Below are 17,302 nucleotides of genomic sequence, written 5' to 3'. Positions count from 1 at the left end.
TTACGGAGCATCTGCTCAAATTTGGCTGCCCTCAGAAGTCTGTCACCATCCTCTGTCTACTCCACGATGACATGCACACCGTGATCCTCACCAATGGAACCACCACAGACCTGATCTCAGTCAAGACTGGGGTCAAGCAAGGTTGTGACATTGCAGCAACCCTCTTCTCCATTTTCCTCACTGCAATGCCACACCTCACCTCCAGCAAATTACCTGATGATGCTTGTGTGTGAATTCAGTCTGAAACTGAGCTCCAGGTCATTGTCAACTCCTTCTCCAGAGCATATGTGAAAATGGCTCTTTCACTAAACATTGAGAAAATGAAGGCCTTCTTTCAACCCACTCCCACAGCACAACACCTCCCCCGTCAATCAGATCAATGGCGAGATCCTGGAAATTGTGGACTATTTTCCATATCTTGGGATCCTCCTATCAGCAAAGGCAGACATAGACGACGAGGTTCATCAGAGCCTCCAATGTGCCAGTTCAGCCTTCAGGCGAGAGTATTTGAGGATCAGGATCTCAAACCTGAGACTAAGATCATGGTTTACTGGGCAGCAGTGATCTCTGTGATCCAATATGCTTTGGAGACTTGGTCAACCTGCATCAGCACCTCAAAGCTCTGGAGAAATACCACCAGAGATGTCTCTGCATCATCCACCAAATCCAGTAGCAAGAAAGGTGGTCAACAGCAGCGTCCTCTGCGAAGTCAACCTGCCAGGCATTGGGGAGCTAATCACCCAAAAGCAGCTCCGCTGGATGGGACATGTTGTTCGCGTGCTTGACATCAGACTCCCGAAGGAGTTGTTCTACTCTGGGCAAGAAAGCAGTCCGGCACACATTGTAAAAACCCCAATCCCTTTCACCTTTTCCTACCTCTTGCCAGCTTATTTGGGAGTTAATTAAAATCTCATGATTATTCTATGTTCTTTACTCATTTCATCTATTTCCTGAGATATTTCTTCCTCCACCTCCTTTCCACTATTAGGTGATCTGTTATTTACCTCTATTAGTGTGATTGATCTGATACTGGGTAAGAAGGAAACCCTGTACACACTATAAACCCTCCATTTCCTTTCAATCATTGTCTTTTAATCATTTGCCTGGATATTTCTCTTTTCACTTTCCTTCCACTATTAGGTGGTTTGTGGAATTCCATTCGGTCATCGTGTCTGTGCTGTCTCTTTGAAAGATCTATCCAATCAGTCCCACTCCCCCCTGCTCTTTCCCCACAGCCCTGCAAATTTCCCCTTCAAGTATTTATCCAGTTCCCTTTTGAAAGTTACTATTAAATCTGCTTCCATCACCCGTTCAGGCAGCGTGTTCCAGATCACAACAAATCGCTGTGTAAAATAGTTTTTCCTCATGTTGCCTCTGGTTCTTTTGCCAATTACCTTTGACCTGTCTACTTATATTATCATTTTCTAAGTGCCCTGCTACCACTTCTTTAATAATGGATTCCTGCATTTTCCCAATGACTGAAATCAGACGAACTGGCCTGTCGTTCCCTGTTTTCTCTCTCCCTCCTTTCTTGAACAGTGATGTTACATTTGCTAACTTCCAATCTGCTGGGACTGTTCTAGATATTCGAGAGGCACTGACTCTTAGAAATAAAAACACAAAGTGCTGCAAATACTCAGCAGGTCTGGCAGCATCTGTGGAGAGAGAAGCAGAGTTAATGTTTCATATCAGTGACCCTCAGCCTGTGTTTAGAAACAGATTGGAGATCTCCCTCACCTTATTGTAGGTGAGTTGCTTGATAAATTACTTGTCCAAATCTCCCCAATGGTAAGGTAATGGTTAATTGGACTATCCTGAAGTTTTCTAATGTTAGCCTGATGGAGGGTCACTGATCTGAAACATTAACTCTGTTTCTCTCCACAGATGCTGCCAGACCTGCTGAGTATTTCCAGCACTTCCTGTTTTTGTTTCAGATTTCCAGTATCTGTGGTATTTTGCTCTTGCATTAATGTAATTCTTCTATTGTTTTCTCTTCATAAATTAGTAATATTAACCATTCGCCTTTACCTGTGATAGGGGACAAGGATCTCTTTAAATGTAGGTGTATTTTCACTTTGATACAATTATGTAATCCAGAAACATGTGGATTGTCACATAGAGAACCACAGAACCATAGAAAAATTACAGCACAGAAAGAGGCCATTCAGCCCATCGTGTCTGCGCCGGCTGAGAAAACTAGCCGCTCAATCTAATCCCACCTTCCAGTAACTAGTCCGTAGCCTTGCAATTTACAGCACTTCAGGTACACGTCTAAGTACCTTTTAAATGAGTGAGTGTTTCTGCCTCCACCACTGATCCGGGCAGTGAATTCCAGACACCCACCACACTCTGGGTGAAAAGGCTTTTCCTCATGTACCCTCTAATCCTTCTACCAATCACTTTAAATCTGTGCCCCCTGGTAATTGACCTCTCCATTGGGGAAACAGGTCCTTCCTGTCTACTCTAGGCCCCGCATAATTTTGTACACCTCTATTAAGTCACCCCTTAGCCACCTCTGTTCTAAGGAAAACAACCCTAGCCGATCCAGTCTTTCCTCATAGCTGCAACTTTCAAGCCCTGGCAACATTCTTGTAAATCTCCTCTATACTCTCTCCAGAGCAATTATGTCCTTTCAATGATGTAATGTGGTGACCAGAACTGTACACAATACTCCGACTGTGGCCTAACTAGCGTTTTATACAGTTCCAGCATTACATCCCTGCTTTTGTATTCTATACCTCGGCCAATAAAGGAAAGCATTCCATATGCCTTCTTCACTGTATCTATCTGTCCTGCCACCTTCAGGGACCTGTGGACATACACTCCAAGGTCTCCCACTTTCTTCTACCCCTCTCAATATCCTCCCATTTATTGTGTATTCCCTTGCTTTATTTGCCCTCCCCAAATACATGACCTCACACTTTTCTGGATTGAATTCCATTTGCCACTTTTCCGCCCACTCAACCAAACCATTGATATCATTCTGGAGTCTACAGCTATCCTCTTCACTATCAACTACAATTTTCTCAATCATGCCTCCCACATGTAAGTCCAAATTATTAATATATACCACAAACAGCAAGGGACCCAACACCGAGCCCTGTGGAACACCACTGGAAACAGTTTTCCATTCACAAAAACATCCGTCGACTACTAGCCTTTGTTTCCTGGCCCTGAGCCAATTCTGGATCCAACCTGCCACATTCCATGGGCATTCATTTTACTGACTAGTCTGTCATGTGAGACCTTGTCAAATGCCTTACTAAAGTCCATGTAGACCACATCCACTGCATTACCTTCATTAATCCTTCTTGTTACTTCCTCAAAAAACTCAAGCAAGTTAGTAAGATATGGCTTTCGCTTAACAAATTGATGCTGACTATACGTGATTAATCCGGGCCTTTCTAAGTGGCAGTTTATTCTGTCCCTCAGAATAGAAATAATTTACCCACCACTGAGGTCAGACTGACTGACCTATAATTATTTGGCCTATCCCTCACGCCCTTTTTGAACAATCGTACAACGTTTGCAGACCTCCAATCGTCTGACCCCTCTCCTGTATCTAGTGAGGATTTGAAGATGATCCTCAGCACATCTGCTATTTCCTCCCTGGCTTCCTTTAACTGCCTGGAATGCAATCCATCCGGCCCTGGTGATTTATCCACTTTCAAGGATGTCAGCCCCTCTAGTACTTCCTTTCTCATTATGCTTTTCATATCAAATATTTCACACTCCTCTTTAACTACAATGTCTACATCAACCCTCTCCTTTGTGAAGACAGAGACAAAAACTCTTTAAGAACCCTGCATCCATGCATAAGTTCCCTTGTACATCTCTGATAGGCCCTACCCTTTCCTTAGTTATCCTCTTGCTCTTAATGTACTGATAAAACATATTTGGGCTTTCCTTGATTTTACCTGCCAATAATTTTTCAAGGTGAAAGAAATATATGAAAGTGGTAGCTTGCAATGTTTGGATTTGTAAAGGTTCAGATACGAAGGTCAGAATCCGTAGCCAAATCATCAGGTGTTCAATGGAAAGTACCCTTTCATGCTTAATAAATTTAATACCCGATTTCAATGTTAACAAAACCTTGAACCATTGACACAACTCCCACTTTCAGAATTTGTTAAGACTTGTTTGCTCTTTGCATTTTAAATTTTCTATTCAGGTTTCCCAAATATGGTTTGATTTTATCCCCAAGGCTCTCAGCTGCCCTTCACACCTACCCCCGCCCCTTTGTAGTCACAGTGAAGGACAGCAGGAATTTCTCACAGTGCTTTCTGCAGCTTCCGATCAGCATGTCGGTAACCTACACAGTAAAGCTCAGCACCGGAGAATTCCTCAAAGCCGGGACGGTTGATAAAATTTATGTGTCCTTGGTGGGGTCGCTGGACAGATCCGAAAAGGTTCGGGTTTGGAGCCTCACTCATTTACTGCAGGGCAGCGTAAGTATTTCCTAAAGCAAAGCAATGAATTTCTGGGTCCATTTCTTGATTTTGTTTACCTTCTGCATTTAAAAGATTTAGGTAAGGAGTTTCCTGTTTATATTGTATTTAATAGTTATAATAATCGACTTACAGCTGCCTCACAATGCTGGAAATTCTGAACGCTTCTACTGTTGTTTGCACTTGAGCAAGATGTACTGAAATAGGGAAAGTCAGTGTTTATTGAAATGTCTTAGTCCAGGGAGTCTGGAGCTGCTGAGCTGGGAACAGATCAATGGAAACAGCTGGAGAGGGTTAGGGAGAAGGATTGGAATCGCGGAGGCTGCAGAGACTGTTCAACATCACTGGGCAGTGCCTTCGAATTAGTGTGAAATCCATTGGAAAGAAACACTGGATTATCCCCATCCCGATAACATGCTCAAAGAGAGCAGAACATACTCTGACACTGAGGGAGAGGAGACTGAGGGCTCCCCTCGTAGTGAGGGAGAGGAGACTGAGGGCTCCCCGTGTAGTGAGGGAGAGGAGACTGAGGGCTCCCCTCGTAGCGAGGGAGAGGAGACTGAGGGCTCCCCTCGTAGCGAGGGAGAGGAGACTGAGGGCTCCCCTCGTAGCGAGGGAGAGGAGACTGAGGGCTCCCCGTGTAGCGAGGGAGAGGAGACTGAGGGCTCCCCGTGTAGCGAGGGAGAGGAGACTGAGGGCTCCCCGTGTAGCGAGGGAGAGGAGACTGAGGGCTCCCCGTGTAGCGAGGGAGAGGAGACTGAGGGCTCCCCGTGTAGCGAGGGAGAGGAGACTGAGGGCTCCCCGTGTAGCGAGGGAGAGGAGACTGAGGGCTCCCCTCGTAGCGAGGGAGAGGAGACTGAGGGCTCCCCTCGTAGCGAGGGAGAGGAGACTGAGGGCTCCCCTCGTAGCGAGGGAGAGGAGACTGAGGGCTCCCCTCGTAGCGAGGGAGAGGAGACTGAGGGCTCCCCTCGTAGCGAGGGAGAGGAGACTGAGGGCTCCCCTCGTAGCGAGGGAGAGGAGACTGAGGGCTCCCCTCGTAGCGAGGGAGAGGAGACTGAGGGCTTCCCTTGTGAGGGAGAGGAGACTGAGGGCTCCCCTCGTACTGAGGGAGAGGAATCTGAGGGCTTCCCTTGTAGTGAGGGACAGCAGATTGAGGGCTCCCCTCGTAGCGAGGGAGAGGCGACTGAGGGCTCCCCTCGTAGCGAGGGAGAGGCGACTGAGGGCTCCCCTCGTAGCGAGGGAGAGGCGACTGAGGGCTCCCCTCGTAGCGAGGGAGAGGCGACTGAGGGCTCCCCTCGTAGCGAGGGAGAGGCGACTGAGGGCTCCCCTCGTAGCGAGGGAGAGGCGACTGAGGGCTCCCCTCGTAGCGAGGGAGAGGCGACTGAGGGCTCCCCTCGTAGCGAGGGAGAGGCGACTGAGGGCTCCCCTCGTAGCGAGGGAGAGGCGACTGAGGGCTCCCCTCGTAGCGAGGGAGAGGAGACTGAGGGCTCCCCTCGTAGCGAGGGAGAGGAGACTGAGGGCTCCCCTCGTAGCGAGGGAGAGGAGACTGAGGGCTCCCCTCGTACTGAGGGAGAGGAATCTGAGGGCTTCCCTTGTAGTGAGGGACAGCAGATTGAGGGCTCCCCTCGTAGCGAGGGAGAGGCGACTGAGGGCTCCCCTCGTAGCGAGGGAGAGGCGACTGAGGGCTCCCCTCGTAGCGAGGGTGACTGAGGGCTCCCCTGCGGTGAGTTATGGGGTCTGTGGGCTCCCCTGCGGTGAGGGACGGGGTCTGAGGGCTCCCCTGCGATGAGGGAATGTGGTCTGTGGGCTCCCCTGCGGTGAGGGACGGGGTCTGAGGGCTCCCCTGCGATGAGGGAATGTGGTCTGTGGGCTCCCCTGTGGTGAGGGACGGGGTCTGAGGGCTCCCCTGCGATGAGGGAATGTGGTCTGTGGGCTCCCCTGCGGTGAGGGGAGGGGGTCTGAGGGCTCCCCTGTGGTGAGGGACGGTTTCTGAGGGCTCCCCTGCGGTGAGGGGAGGGGGACTGAGGGCTCCTCTGCAGTGAGGGGAGGGACACCCAGGGCTCCCCTGTGGTGAGGGTAAAAGTTTGGGACCCTCCTCCCAATCCTGTGTATCTGAGAGGTAATACAAATGCAATTCAAAATCAGTAACTGCTTGTCATTTGTTTTCTACGCAGACCAAAACCATGAAGATTGAAAATAAAAATGATCTTGGGGAGATCCTGCTGGTGAAGTTGTACAAAGATAAACACTTCCTGTTGCCTGAAGACAGCTGGTATTGTCAACATGTCACTGTGGAAGCACCCAATAACCAAGTCTACAATTTCCCGTGCTATTCTTGGCTGACTGATGAAAACACTTTGGACATCATTGAAGGAACAGGTACATTAAGGGTTCAGGTTTATATACAGACATATTTTGGGAAGATGCTACAATTTTAGGTTTTCCATCACCAGTTTCACAGCGGTTTCTATAAACTAATCTTCACTCTTACTAACTGGAAGCTGTACCTTAATAACTTTTACATTTGCAGAGTTCTGTCACGCAGATTTACCCAAGATACTAGTTGCAGTAATATCAGTAGTGCATTAAATGTAGTCTCGTACGACTCTGCACTCTGTTTAAGCAAGTGGATATTTCATGTGGGCCATGCAACTCTAATGCAACAAACTATTTATTTACAATGAAATTACAATGTGAAACAAAACCCAATAGCTTTCAGTCCAATCTCCCAGGATTATTAGGACACAGAATTTCTCACCAGAAATAGCAGAGGGATGAAAACTTAACAACTTTAAAAGGGCACTGGGTAATATTAGAAAAGAAATTCAAGATAAGGTGAAAGAGTAGGGAATGGAAGTCAGTAAATTGTTCTTCAGAGAACTAGTACAGCCTTGATGGGCGGAATGGCTTCATTTTTGCTGTAAAATTGTATGATTTTATGATCAAATGGGAACATATTTAAATTAAATTCCAACAAAGTCAACAATCAATGTGTTGCCCTTCTTAATGACTTTTACTGAAGAAATTAAATTGCTTTTTTGTTTTCAAAAATAAGTTCCTCATTACTGAGCAAGTGAATTCAGTAAAGTCCTGTCTCTACATAATATCAGTGTTGGTAGGTAAAGTAGACATGAAATATGATGTGCATTTTAATAAGCCTCATGCAATTGAATCCTTTGAACTAATCCCAGAACGAAGAATGAACTGAAGAACATGTTTCTGTTTTTCTCCACTTAATTTGATTTCCAGTCAAATTTAACAATATAGGAATAGGGGGAGGCCATTCAGCCCATCGAGCATGTTCTGCCATTCAATAGATCTTAACTTCCTTTACCTGCCTTTGTTCCATATTTGTTAATATCATTGCCTAACAAAAATCTACCAATCTCAGTTTTCAGTTGACCCCCAGCCTCAACAGCTTTTTGGGGGGAGAGAGTTCCAGATTTCCACTCCCCTTTGTGTGAAGAAGTGTTTCCTGACATCACCCCTGAACGGCCTGGCTCGATTTTGAAGGTTCTGCCCCCTTGTTCTGGACTCCCCCCACCAGAGGAAATAGTTTCTCTCTATCGACCCTATTGTTGGATCCCATCAGTTACAAAGAGAGACAGAGTCCGACCATAACTTTTAGAAACTTTATTACAGTATATGGTTGTTACATTGCAAGGATACAAAAGAACAAAAAGCAAAATAAAAGAACATGTGCTCACTACAGCAAGCCTTTCTTATAGTTATTCAAACAAAACTAGTAACGCCCCCCCCCCCCCTTGTTTCTGAGTGGTTTGCAGACTTCTGTTATCAGTGCATGATTGGTTCATTTGTCCCAATATTTAATTTTTGCATTTTATTTCAGTAGTTTCACACCCCCCTCCTTGAACTGTTAGGCTGATTATTAAACAATAGGCTACTATTAAACTATCTGCAGCTGTCCTGTTAGCTTCTGCTTGTTGTTTTTTATAAATTGGCTCCACGTCTCCACAGTTAGTTTGTTAGTTGATTAGCTTACTTTTGATCTGTCCCCACACTATCAACTCCTTTAATCATCTTAAACCCCTCGATTAGATCACCCTTTAATCTTCTATACTCAAGGGAATACAAGCCTAATGTACAGTCTGTCCTCATAATTCTGGTGATCTACCCTGCACCACCTCCAAATCCAATAATACATCCTTCTCGAGGTGCAGTGTCCAGAAATGAATCCAGGAGTCCAGCTGTGGTCTAACCAGAGCTCTGGATAGCTGGAGCACAATTTCCACCCCTTTGTATTTCGGCCCCCTTGAGAGAAAGGCCAATATTTCATTAGCAGTAAACCTGTCCGCTAGCTTTTCGTGATTTCTGTACTTGGACCCCAAAATCCCTCTATTTTGTCACAATTCCTAGCTTCTCACCATTTAAAAAATCTCTGATCTATATTCTTTAGGTCCAAAGTGGACTGAATTCCATTTGCATAGTTTTGCCACTCACTTAATCTATCGATGTTCCTTTTCAGCTTTCTGCCCCCATCTACACTACTTACTGAGCCACCTGACTTGATGCCATCAGTAAACTTGGCTATACGATCCTCTATTCCTTCATCTAAGTCAATTCTAAACAGTGAAAAGCTGAGGCCTCAGTAAAGATCCCTGGGGGACCCATGAGTTACATCCTGCCAAATTCAGTACATACCCATTATCCCGACTTTCTGTCCTCACCTCCATTTTTTATTTGTTTACGGAAATCGCTGGCTAGACCAGCATTTGTTGCCTATCTCTAATTGCCCTTGAGAAGGTGGTGGTGAGCTGCTTTCTTGAACTGCTGCAGTCCATGTGGTGTAGGTATAGTTACAAGTCAGGATGGTGTGTAGCTTGGAGGGGAAACCTAACCAATTCCCTAACCATATTTAACAACATTCACATTTCTAAGTAGGAACAGGAGGAGGCCATTCAGCCCCTCAAGCCTATTCCACACCGCCATTCAATGAGATCATGCCAGATCTGTGATCTAACTCTTTATACCCACCTTTGCCCCAAATCCCTTCAAACCTTTAGTTAAAAATCTATCAATCTCAGATTTAAAATGAATAATTAATCCAGTATTAACTGCTGTTTACAGGATAGAGTTATAAACTTTTCCCGCCCTTTGTGTGTAGGACTGTTTCCTAACTTGACTACTGAAAGATCTAACTAATTTTTAGGCTGACTCCTAGCTCTGGATTCCTAACCAGCAGGAATCATTTCTCTCTATCTGCCCTATCAACTCCCCTTAATATCTTGAAAACTTTAATCAAATCACCCCTTAAACTTCTAAATTCCAGGAAATACAACTCCTTATAATTTAACCCTTACAGACTAGGTGTCAGTCCAGTAAACCTGCACTGTACTCCCTCCAAGACCAATATATCCTTCCTAAAGTGTGGTACCTGGAACTGCTCACAGTGCTCCAGGTGTGCTCTAACTAGGGCTTTGTATAGTTGCAGTATGACTTCTACCCTCTTGTTTTCTAGTCCTCTCGATATAAAGGTCAGCATTCCATTCGCCTTTTTGATTACTTTTGTACCTGTTCATGACATTTTAATGTTCTATATATGGACCCTTAAATTTGTTTGGACATCCATTTCTGCAGCTTTCCATCATTTAGAAAGCACTCTGATGAAATCTTTTTATGCCCAAAAGGGATGACCTCACATTGCCCATTTTGAAATCCATTTGCTACAGTTTTCCCCATTCACCTAATCTACCAATATCTCTGTAATTTTATGCTTCCATCTGCACTGCTTACAATGCTGCCTATCTTTGTGTCATCAATATTAGTTTCTTTTGGGATGTCTATATGTTACCTCTTCCTCTATGAAACTTGAGGTAAAGTAATTACTTAACATAACTGCCGTTTCCTTCTTATCATTTATAACATCACCATTATCAGTTTTTAAACAGTTTGCATGGCTCTTAACATCCTCTTTTTTCAAATGTAATTGTGTAAGTTTTTTTGTTTTGATGTTGATTTTGATATCCCTTGCAAGTTTCTTTATATTCTCGTTTTTTGTAGCTATTACCATCTGTTTTGACACCCTTTGTATCTCTCCCATTCACCAAGATCTGTGCTATTTTTTTGAATTCTTGTATGCATTTTTCTTTTAGTTTTAGGTTATCACTGACCTCTTTAGTTGTCCATGACATTTCTTTTTGGCAAATAGAGTTCTTTCCTCTTAGGGATAAATATGAAGAACCAATAAATAAATACACTCATGAAATTCAAACAAACGTGCAAAACTACAGCAGGAAGTGTACCATTTTGCTGCCAAATTATCAGGCAAACAAGTTTATTATTAATAACGAAAGTTTCATATAATTTTTCAGCATACAAAAACTTCTGCTTCCTGCAACACTGCACAAGTGTTATCAAATTAAACAAGTATCCCACCCAATATAGAATGAAAGTCCCTTTTTGTTCATTAGGAATAAACCAGCTGGTAAGTTAAATAAATACTCCCAGTTCTTTCAATGAGTTATCTACACTTCCTTCTAGAAGCCTGAAAATGTTTTGATTACACAATGCTTGTGGAAGTGTACAGTGGTGCCTTGAATATGTTGCATGGCGTTAAGATCACCAGTTTATCGAGCAGCACCTCTTTTCTGCTTCAGAACAGAGGCTAGTTCAGGAATGTTCTGTAACACTAGGCTAGCATGAACTTCACACAACAAAACATCTTAAACATCCCAAACAGGTCGGTTTGATATTTGTCCTTTGGCCTCATTTCAGCTCTTGGTGGGGGTAGGAGAATGGTGGGGGTGGGGTGTGTGGCAGATGGGGTGGTAGTTCCTTGGTCACCAGCAGCCCTCAAGCATGCTGTGGAGCTGGAAGGAACAGTCCTCATGCCTCCACATGAAGGTCTGTTTAAAAAAGGAACAACTTGCCTTACTTGTTGCAGCTGCTTGTTCGGCTGCATCTACTCCTTGTAAAGCTGCTCTGCTCAGGGCAGCTCCATTTCAGGAAAGGGTCCTTAAAAAGGTGTTAGGCCCTTATTAGAATATGCAAGGGCTCTAAAGCCTGGTTTAGGCTGGCCCCAGGAAGGCCTCTAAATTGTCCACAACAAAATTGCATCGTATGTGCTTCTGGTGCTGCTCGGTCCCTAGATTGGGCGCCTGTTGTCCTGTTCTTGACATGCGGGCCTCACGTGTAACAAGGTACTAGGCTGGCACCGAGTGCTCAAGATTTTCTAACTGATGCTTGTGGTGGACCCAAAGAGACAGAAATCCCATCTTTCCTTGATTTACAATTGAAAAGAAAGTTACTTTTATTACAATTGTTTCCTGGTAATTTTTTTATTGTCCTTATCCAGCGCGGAAAAAGCATGAATATAAATCAACCATCCTTGAACAACACTGGCTTAATGAAATAAGAAGCAGGCAAGAAGCCTATCAGTGAGTATTGCAGTGTTAGAATGAGGCAAGTGAGTAAGAATCACTGCATTTTTCTGCTGATGTATCTTTGAAACAGATCCACTATCTCAATATAGAGCAGGGAACAAACCTGGGATCTTCTTACAGTTGATGGCAAAGAGCCACATTGGGTGGTGTGTGTCTCTCGGGTGTCTGGACATCACAGTGTGCTCGAACATTGTCCTCTCACTTCTGGAACCATGGGTTCAAACTTTTCCAAACAGGATAAAGATTTCCTGAAACTGATGGTTACAAAAGTTTTGGTGTTTGAAGCAGTTGATAGCCTGGCTACTGCAATAAGTTTATTGTCGTCTCATTAACCCCTGCGCCTTGAGTTCAAACTAAGGTCAGTCCGAGGGGATCCTATGGAGTGGGTGGATAAATCAGCAGCTTATTTGTAGCCAGCTGGCCTGAACCGATAAATGACATCATGAATCTATAAGAGGCAGAAACTGATGGCACGAAGGCCAAAAGTCAAATGAATGACTTTCGGTCTGGGGTAATGCCCTGGGGACACGGGTTCAAATCCCACCACAGCAGCTGGTGGAATTTAAATTCAATTAATTAATAAAAGTTTGGTGCTATGAAACGATCATCAATTGTTGGAAAAACCAATCTGGTTAACTAATGTCCTTTAGGGAAGGAAATCTGCTGTCCTTACCTGGTCTGGCCTACATGTGACTCCAGACCCACAGCAATGTGTTGACTCTTAACTGCCCTCTGAAATGGTCTCGCAAGACATTCAGGTGTCCAGGGAAATTAAGGATGGGTAACAATTGCTGGCTTTGCCAGTGATACCCACATTCCATGAAAGAATAATAAAAAAGAAACTTTGATTGTCCATCCCCTGAACTGAGTGAACCAGATGGGTATTTACAACAACCCAGTAGTTTCATTATTTTTTAGATTTAGATTTGATTTAGAGATACAGCACTGAAACGGGCCTTTCGGCCCACCGAGTCTGTGCCGACCATTAACCACCCATTTATACTAATCCTACACTAATCCCATATTCCTACCACATCCTCACCTGTCCCTATATTCCCCTACCACCTACCTATACTAGGGGCAATTTATAATGGCCAATTTACCTATCAACCTGCAAGTCCTTTGGCTGTGGGAGGAAACCGGAGCACCCGGAGAAAACCCACGCAGACCTTGCAAACTCCACACAGGCTTTACCCAGAATTGAACCCGGGTCGCTGGAGCTGTGAGGCTGCGGTGCTAACCACTGCGCCACTGCGCCGCCCATTATTATTACGAATGGGCCAACCTTTTTAAATTCCAGATTTATTAATTAATTGAACTTAAATTCTCCCAGCTGCTGTGGTGGGATTTGAACTAACGTCTCCAAAGCATTAGTCCAGGCCTCTGGATTACTAGTCCAGTAACATTACCACGATGCTACTATCCGCTCTGTGTATGGGTGAGATCTCAAGTAATAAAAATATCTCAAAGACAACAACTTCCATCTCCACCTATTGTTGTTAGACAGTTAACAGGGCCTGGAAAGCCCCTCTCTGAACTGGTTATAAGAGCCGTATGTTTTTTTCATTCGTTTATGGGATGTGGGCGTCGCTGGCTAGGTCAGCATTTATTGCTCATCCCTAATTGCCCTTGAGAAGGTGGTGGTGAGCTGCCACCTGGAACTGCTGCAGTCCGTGTGGTGTAGGTACACCCACAATGCTGCTAGGAAGGGAGTTCCAGGATTTTGACCCAGTGACAGTGAAGGAACGGCGATATAGTTCCAAGTCAGGATGGTGTGTGGCTTGGAGGGGAACTTGCAGGTTGTGATGTTCCCATGTGTCTGCAGCCCTTGTCCTTCTAGGTGGAGGTTATGGATTTGGAAGTTGCTATCGAAGGAACCTTGGTGCATTGCTGCAGTGCATCTTGTAGATGGTACACACTGCTGCCACTGTGCATCGGTGGTGCAGGGAGTGGATGTTTAAGGTGCTGGATAGGAAGCCAATCAAGTGGGCTGCTTTGTCCTGGATGGTGTCGAGCTTCCCGAGTGTTGGAGCTGCACCCATCCAGGCAAGTGGAGAGTATTCCATCACACTCCTGACTTGTGCCTTGGAGATGGTGGACAGGCTTTGGGGAGTCAGGAGGTCAGTTACACACTGCAGAATTCCCAGCCTCTAACCTGCTCTTGTAGCCACAGTATTTGAGTGGCTGCTCCAGTTGAGTTTCTGTGAAATTACTTTGGGAAGTTTCAACCCAATTCCCTATTGGTACAAAGGGATAACGTGCCTCAGAGAGGTTAGTAGGTCTTTTGGTGGGGAAAATGAAGAAACCTACCCTGTTGTATCTCATTTTTAGAGTAGAGGGAGCTTTACACTGTACTTAACACATCCTGTACCTGGGAGTGTTTGATGGGGACAGTGTAGAGGGAGCTTTACTCTGTATCTAACCCCGTGCTGTATCTGTCCTGGGAGTGTTTGATGGGGACAGTGTAGAGGGAGCTTTACTCTGTATCTAACCCCGTTTTTTTTTTATGTCGAGGGGGCCTTTATTCCTCAGGCCCCCTTTATATACACACTTATATTTTTAAAATAACTTTATTAAAGCCAGATAAATAAACAAAAAAACTCAAATTAAAATGCCATTCTCGGCGTCGACGATGCACTCCAGTCCCTGCGGTGCCCACCGGTCGCGGAAGGCCTCAAGCGTACCGGCGGACACCGCATGCTCCTTTTCCAGGGACACCCGGGCGCGAACGTAACCGCGGAAGAGGGGCAGGCAATCGGGGAGGACGGACCCCCCGACGGCCCGCAACCTGGACCTGTGAATTGCCACCTTGGCCAGGCCCAGGAGCAGACCGACGAGGAGATCCTCCTCCCGGCCCAAGCCCCTCCGCACCGGGTGCCCAAAGATCAGGAGCGTGGGACTGAAGTGCAGCCAGAATTTGAGGAGCAGCCCCTTCAAATACTCAAATAGGGGCTGCAACCTCGCACACTCCATATAAATGTGGAACACGGACTCGTCCAGGCCGCAGAAAGTACAGCTGGCCTGGGAGTCCGTGAACCTACTTAAAAGCCTATTGCACGGGACTGCTCTGTGCAGCACCCTCCACCCCAGGTCCCCGATGTAAAGGGGGAAGACTCCCGCGTAGAGAGACCTCCATCGGGGTTTCCCCTCGCCGCCAGATGGCAACGCGGACCGCCAGGGCGTGTCCGGCCGACTGACGAGGGCGAGGAAGTGGAGAGTGTGCAGGAGCAGCCCGTACAGGAAACCCCTCCGCGCCGATTGGAATGGCACGGAGGGCATTTCCGAGAGGCGGCTCGGGTTGTGCGGGACCGGCTCCCGAGGAGGGTTTCGGGGCCTGGGTCCGATGAGCAGTTCCGGCCGAGCGGGGGTCAGCTCGGCCGGGATCGCTCCGCACTCCCGAGCCCCCTCGCCACCCGCAGTGAGGGGCGTCCCGGGGGTTTCGGCTACTCCTCCGCCCGCCGGTCCGTCCCCGGAGTCGGCCGCCCGGACAGCCGAGGCGCTCTACTCCGCCGGCGGGGGAGCGCCCTGACTGGAGGCGACCATGTTCCAGACTCGGAAAAGATCCCGGTAAAAGACAGGCAACTCCCTCAGAGAGGCGCGGCTAACGGACTCCACCGGGAGCTGCGTGTCGTCTTGAAGGCAGTGACACTGGCGGAAAAAATACGTCGCCAGCGCACACCATCTGGGAGGACGCTCGACGTACAGGTATCTCTGCAGGGTCCGAAGGCGGAGAGTCGCAGCCTGGGTGCGGACGCACACCAGCGACTGACCGCCCTCCTCGATCGGGAGACTCAGGACCGCGGCAGAGACCCAGTGTTTCCTCTTGCCCCAGAAGAAATCGACGAGTTTCTTCTGGATCTTGGTGGCAAATACAGGGGGCGGGGCCAAAGTGACCAACCGGTACCACAGCATGGAGGCCACCAGTTGGTTTATGACCAACGCTCGGCCCCTGTAGGAAAGCACTCGGAGCAGTCCTGTCCAGCGCCCCAGCCGAGCGGTGACTTTCGCCTCCAACTCCTGCCAGTTTGCCGGCCAGGCTTCCTCAGCGGGGCTAAGGTGGACTCCCAGATAGAGGAGGTGTGTGGTGCTCCACGCAAAAGGTGTCATCTCCTCCGGCAGGGAGTCCACCCGCCACTGACCAACCAGGAGTCCGGAACATTTCTCCCAATTGATCCTCGCAGAGGACGCGGCAGAAAAGGTCTGCTGGCAGTCGCGCATCCTCCGCAAGTCAACGGGATCTGTGATTGCGAGGAGCACGTCGTCGGCGTAAGCCGAGAGGACGACCCGCATGGCCGGCTCTCGCAGAGCCAATCCCGTCAACCTCCTGCGAAGCAGGCACAGGAAGGGCTCCACGCAGATGGTATACAATTGGCCGGACATGGGGCACCCCTGACGCACTCCTCTCCCAAATCGAAGGGGCGCCGTCAAGGACCCGTTAACTTTGACTAGACACTCTGCGGCGGCGTATAAAAGTCGCACCCGGGCCACAAAATGCGGCCAGAGTCCGAAAGCGCGCAGAGTCCCGAAAAGGTAATCGTGATCCACCCTGTCGAACGCCTTCTCCTGATCGAGGGAGAGAAAGGCGACCGACTGACCAGTCCTCTGGGAAAGATGGATCAGGTCCCGGACCAGGTGGATGTTGTCCTGGATGGACCGGCCCGGGACCGTGTAGGACTGGTCGGGGTGGATCATGTGGGCCAGCACGGAGCCCAGGCGGGTAGACATAGCCCGGGCAAAGATCTTATAATCCGTGCTGAGGAGGGAGACTGGACGCCAGTTTTTAAGCAGGCGGAGATCGCCCCTCTTCGGCAGCAGGACGATGACCGCCCTGCGCCACGAGAGGGGCATCTCCCCGGTCGCCAGGCTTTCCCCCAGGACCCGCGCGTAATCGTCCCCCAGGACGTCCCAGAACGCCCTGAGGAACTCCACGGTCAACCCATCCAGCCCTGGGGATTTGCCCCTCGAGAGCTGGTGGAGGGCGCCAGTCAGCTCCGCCAACGTGAACGGAGCCTCCAATCCTTCGGCGCCCTCCGGGCTGACCTGCGGCAGGTCCTCTCACAAAACTCTGCGCGCATCATCGCTGGACGGATCCGGAGAGAACAACGCACTGTAATACGTCCGGACCAGGAGGCCCATTCCCTCCGGATCCGTGATGGAGGATCCGTCGTCGGCCAGCAGCTCGACGAGCTGCTTACGGACCCCCCGCCATTTTTCCAGCGAGTAGAAGAAGGGTGATGCGCGGTCCAAATCTTCCAGGATCTGGATCCGCGACCTCACGTACGCGCCTCGGGACCCTATGAGCTGCAGGTTCCTCAGCGCGCCCTTCTTCTCTTTGTACGCCTGCCACAGGGCCGGGTCCGCGACGGCATGACCGAGGCGGGATTCCAAGTCGAGCACCTCCCTCTCAAGGCGCCCGATCTCGGCTTCCCGCCTCTTGGTCGACCCCTTCGC

At 47.9% G+C, this 17,302-nt stretch overlaps 1 protein-coding gene across 1 annotated transcript in view; it reads left to right on the top strand.

Annotated features, from left to right (window-relative positions):
* The first annotated feature begins 4,252 nt into the window (after positions 1–4,252).
* LOC137357353 (polyunsaturated fatty acid lipoxygenase ALOX15B-like) overlaps positions 4,253–17,302 on the top strand; it is a 63,169-nt gene continuing 50,119 nt past the window's right edge. Inside the window, exons 1-3 of the mRNA XM_068023618.1 lie at positions 4,253–4,448; positions 6,623–6,827; positions 11,764–11,845. Coding sequence (XP_067879719.1) covers positions 4,302–4,448; positions 6,623–6,827; positions 11,764–11,845 — 434 coding nt within the window. The 5' untranslated portion in view covers positions 4,253–4,301. The remainder of the gene's footprint in view (positions 4,449–6,622; positions 6,828–11,763; positions 11,846–17,302) is intronic.

This window comes from Heterodontus francisci, chromosome 48 (genome assembly GCF_036365525.1).
Source record: "Heterodontus francisci isolate sHetFra1 chromosome 48, sHetFra1.hap1, whole genome shotgun sequence".
NCBI lineage: Eukaryota > Metazoa > Chordata > Chondrichthyes > Heterodontiformes > Heterodontidae > Heterodontus > Heterodontus francisci.
This window is presented reverse-complemented; position numbering and strand designations above follow the sequence as displayed.